We start from the raw sequence: 5,148 nt of genomic DNA on the forward strand, positions 1-5,148 counted from the left end.
GATCTTTACCAGCAAGCACAAAGTTTAGTATTATATCGCGCAAGTACTTTGGATCTTTAGCATTAACCTGAATAAACCTTGATAGGATGTCTTCTTTTTTGAGCTGCAAGTTCAATAAATTACAAGGAGTTGAATTGATAAAAGGTAAATCATTGAATCAACATGACCAGCATTTCTTAATAAAATAACCATTGACTATTATTGTATAAAAAAATGTCATCACGTATCCGGCTCGCATCGTCGCAAAGATATGTTAAGATAATAAATAATAATAAGTTAATACCCAAAAGAATTTTATCTTTACTTATATTTTTAATGATAAAGGTTACGTTTACTCTACTTTACCCTAATAATTCTAAACTATGCATTTGCTCAGATTTAAGCATGAGACTTCCCGTCTACCAAGCGCATAAAAACTTAATTTCTTAGAATAGTTAAAGTATGTGTTTTAGAAACATAGACGGGCAAGTGCAAAATATTTAATTTTTTTAAATATGTACTAGAAAACTTAGTTTCAAAATAATTTAAAAACTTGTTTTAAGTTAAGTATTAGAGAAGTAGAGGGGTCACATGTCATCAGTCATGATTAGAGAAAGTAGAGTGCCACATGTCATCACACGACAGTGTAAGTTTGTAAAAGCTCTGCGTCACGTGTTACTATGTGTTGAATAAGGTTATAAGGGTGTGTGTACTCGGCGGGAATATGGGGCGATATTGGGCGATTTTTTGGAGGAACACCGCCCCCCCCCCCCCTCCGGGCGATAATTGGGCGAAAAGGGGCGGGGGCGGCAAATTATTGTCGCCTGCGAAGATATAAAGAAAATAATATAATAATAATAATAATGCCGTTGGGTAACGACTATATAAATTTTAATTTAAAAACTTAATATATATATCAAACTTTATCTAACCATTTTCACCTCATACACAAACACAAACATAAAAATACCAATCATTTTTATTATTTTCATACTTCTTCAAACTCAATGAGTTCCCTGGATTCCACAAACTCTGCCGAGATTTTGGATCAATTAATAAACGAGAGTCGAAGAATTCATCAGATTCACCGACACGTGGCGGGAAGAGCATTTAGAGGTCACGAACGCGGTTCGGGCCGTCATCAATAACATGGTGTCCGGCTCTGCTCCATCTACGGCACCACGTAGACGGTCCTTCGGGATCGTACGCAAGCGAACGCTCGTTTAATGAAGGACTACTTCGACGACACACCTACATTTAACGACGCTATGTTTCGACGTCGTTTTCGGATGTCCAAGCGTTTATTTTTGCGCATCGTTGGAGATATGGAGCGGGGAGTATGAGTATTTTCAACAGAAACGCAACGCAAGAGGATATTTAGGATTCTCCGCCATCCAAAAGTGTACTTCGGCTATACGCATCCTCGCATACGACAACACGACCGATATCAATGACGAGTATTTAAAGATGGCTGAGAAAACAACGAGAGATGCGTTGGAGAATTTTTGCATCGGTAATATTTAAATTGTTTGTATTAACTATTGTTTTTAATATAAATATTGTTTAATAATTTATTTGTATAGGGATATTACAATTATACTCTCGTCGTTATCTGAGGATTCATACTTCAAACGACCTGATTCGCATATATGATGTACACGAAAGCAAACATTCTTTTCCAGGCGTGATCGGGAGTATAGATTGCATGCATTGGGAGTGGGCCAACTGTCCAACCGCATGGCGAGGTCAATACACTCGTGGTGACCATGGAGTGCCAACGGTTAGTCTTCAAGCCATTTGTTCACACGACCTCTGGATTTGGTCATCCTTCTTCTGCTCAGTTGGGTCCAACAACGACATAAACGTTCTCAACGCGTCACCCGTGTTAGAGTATTACATCAGCCGTAGCATACCGGTCTTACCGTTTTATGCCAACGATACCTTCTATCGTCACAGATACTATTTGAGAGATGGGATATATCCAGAGTATTCGATCATCGTCAAGACGTTTCAAGACCCTATCGAAGAAAAAAGAGATTATTTTAAGAAGAAGCAAGAGTCCGCGAGAAAGGATATCGAGAGGTGTTTCGGGGGTTCTGAAAAAACGTTGGCATTATGTGAAAAACCCTTGTCGTGTATGGACGTTGGCAAAAATGAGCGACGCCATGTATACGTGTATCATATTGCATAATATGATTTTAGAAGACGAAGGAAAAGCAATATGTCAACACTATATACCAGGAAGCGTTCCAGAACAGTTCCCTGAACCAACCCAAGACCAACGAACGTATAACATTCACCAGCTCACATCAAGTGATATACATAACCAACTGAAAGCGGATTTGGTTCAACACGTGTGGGATAATCGTACCGTTGAGGAGGACGAAGACGAGTACGAGGACGAAGACGAGGAGGAGGACAATGACGACAACGGGGACGAAGACGAAGATGAAGACGAATAAATTAGTTTTTTTATGTATATTTTTATTTCGGTGTGTATTTTTTATTATAATTTATTTTTTAGTTTATGTATTTTTTTGTATTTATTTTTTGATTTTAATACATTTTTATTTAATTATTTAAATAAATTGGTTTTTATTTAATTATTTTAGTTATAAAAAGAAAATAATAAAAAACACACTGTGGGCCCAACTTGTAGCCCCTACACCATTACACCTCAAAAACAAATTTCCACCCCATACTGACTGAGTGTCACGTGTCACAATTCGCCCTCAATTGTAGCCCATCCACTACACATAGCCTAATAAGTAACTTAGTATTGAATATTTATGAAACACAAAATGATACATGAAGAAAAAGAATATGAAGGGTGGAAGTAAGATAAGCTGAAAAAATTAGCCGCACATAAGCAACTAATTTCTTTTTTTGGAGTTTTTATTTAAATGTTAATTTATGATCTTAAACCTTGAATTGTCTTAAAAGAATTAGTTATTTACTCCATTCATAAGAATTATTATGTTTTCCAAATGTCTTTAAAAACAATGAGTTGCATGTGTTACCAGATTCGTTAGGAACAAAGAAAAGTGGCACCATATTGGTTAGGAAACAAGAAGCAGTTTGAGGTTTCAGGTCAAACTCATTTATTTCCGTATTTAGAAATAAGGACGTAATAAATTTAAGTCAATTTTTGGGTAAAATAGTTGTAATTTGATTTTGAAGGGTCAGCCACAAACCATGATCACAAAACCAGATTATTCAAATTGTGATTATTATCAAGTATGTCGTTAGTAATAAGTTTGTTCTATAACCATATTATCCATCACATGTTTTAAGAATCCTTAACGGTTATGAAGTCAATTCTGTCCTTTTACCTGATCAGCCAAAATCACTGGCGTCTGGCGTACCTTGGATTTCTTTTCATGTTGGGGTTTGGAGGGATTAACCAAAATTTTATGGTGGCGATTGGGATTTTCGGGTACATATAACACTAAAAATATACCTCCATGTATATGACCAGAAGAAAAATATAAGCTTACCAAATAGTCATCTTTCGACTTGTGCATTTGTTCAATCTTGGCCTGGATCACCTTGTAAACAAAATCATCAACGATTTTCAAACTTTTCTTTAACTCTGCTTCAAATCCAATATTAAAAAACTTCTTGATCTTCCATGATAGGTCAACAAATCTTTTGTGTGTAAAGTTGTTTGCAGCATCAAATGCACGGCTAAATCTAACACCTTCTTCGTTTCGACCACTCAAGTTGTCAAGATCGATTCCAAAACCGACTTTAAATATTGAATCCGCCGTTGCTTTCATGAACAAGTCCTGTATATATACACACACATATCATGAACATTATGTTTAGCACTAACTAAACAAATTATCATGTTTTAGTGATAAAAGTCACTAGACATTACATTTATATCAATAATTTTGTTGCTATCCGCAGCTTGTGACAGTATCTTCCCGAGTTTTATTGTGTTATTTCTAAATGTTACACTGCTAAAATCCCTCAGGATTTTTGTAGAAAACTCTTGGCTCGATACCTTCCTTTGCTCTCGCCATTGGTCCCCATCCACGGTGAATATTCCGTCTCCAAGTAGATCTGATGCAAGGCTGTGGGTATAATGTCCCTATAATATTTGTACACGATTTTAGTTTGGTCAAGAAACTCATAACAAGATAAAAGCTTACCTTGCCATAATTTTGGAAATTGGTCTTGAGGATATACTCCACATTCGCAGGATCGGTCGTATATACTTCACCGTGAATAGGGCTAAATATTCTGTAAGTTTTGTATTTTTCGGCGAGGTGAGTCATGTAATGGTGTAACTTGTTGAAGTTAATGAAAAGATGGAACACAGTTCCGCCAATTGGATGATACTTCTTCCCATGTTGTTGTTGTTTGTAGATACAACCGAAAAGGACAAGAAGTAAAGCTGTAATTACTGATACGATCAGTATTGGATTTGAGAGTAAATATATGGAAGCTGCCATAACCATAAATGAAAGGGAATGTGTTCTTAAGAAAGAAGTCAGGGGTGATGCTTCCTTTTATACTGGTTTTAATGCATAATTGAAAGTCTATAAAAGTCAAACTAGGCGATTTAGGAGTGTTCTTTTAAAACATTCCCTAATGCGATTCTATATTGTGTAAAAGTGTATAATATACTGTAAATGAAGAGATCACTTTTTTTTGTGAGAAGGTTGGATAAAGGTACATTTTCTCGGTCGGGAAGTTCTGAGTTGTGACTTGTGAGTTTTAAATTAAGGTAAAAAGGTCATATTTTTATTTCGATAGGGTGGTAAGATGATTAAAACTAAAGTATAAAATAAAGTGAGGGTTCAATTATTGTGAAATGTAAAATTAATTAGCCAAAAAAAATGGTTAAAAGGGTATGTGCCTATCAGGGCTGGCCTTAGACTATGGCACCGTAAGTACGTTATTGGGCGACTTGGCAACACCTTATTGATGCAATGCATTTTTTTGTTTTGTCTTAGTTGAACGTAAAGAAAACTGATCAGATGCTAATTTTGTTTTTGTTTTGTATCTTCTTTTGTTTTGTTTTAGTTCGGGGTACCTTAATAAATGTGTCGGAAACTGGCGGAATTCACGTAGACTCATCGCGTTTGTTTTAGTTCCAGTATCGTAACAAACGTAATGAAAACCGAGCGAATACAATTTTGTTTTTTAGTTCCGGTACCG

At 36.0% G+C, this 5,148-nt stretch overlaps 1 protein-coding gene across 1 annotated transcript; it reads right to left on the reverse strand.

The window, feature by feature from the left end:
* Positions 1-4: 4 nt before the first annotated feature.
* On the reverse strand, positions 5-4,439 carry LOC143586848 (cytochrome P450 704C1-like; the record flags this gene model as incomplete). Its single annotated transcript, XM_077068309.1, has 4 exons — positions 4,137-4,439; positions 3,860-4,075; positions 3,477-3,767; positions 5-103 (listed from the first exon to the last, which is right to left on the reverse strand). Coding segments are annotated over exons 1-4 (909 nt in total), but the record flags the coding sequence as incomplete, so codon positions are not given.
* Positions 4,440-5,148: the final 709 nt, after the last annotated feature.

The sequence above is a fragment of the Bidens hawaiensis genome, unplaced genomic scaffold (assembly GCF_021521415.1).
Source record: "Bidens hawaiensis isolate Kalapana, Puna unplaced genomic scaffold, B.hawaiensis_p1.1 tig00035007_1, whole genome shotgun sequence".
NCBI classification, from domain to species: Eukaryota; Viridiplantae; Streptophyta; class Magnoliopsida; order Asterales; family Asteraceae; genus Bidens; species Bidens hawaiensis.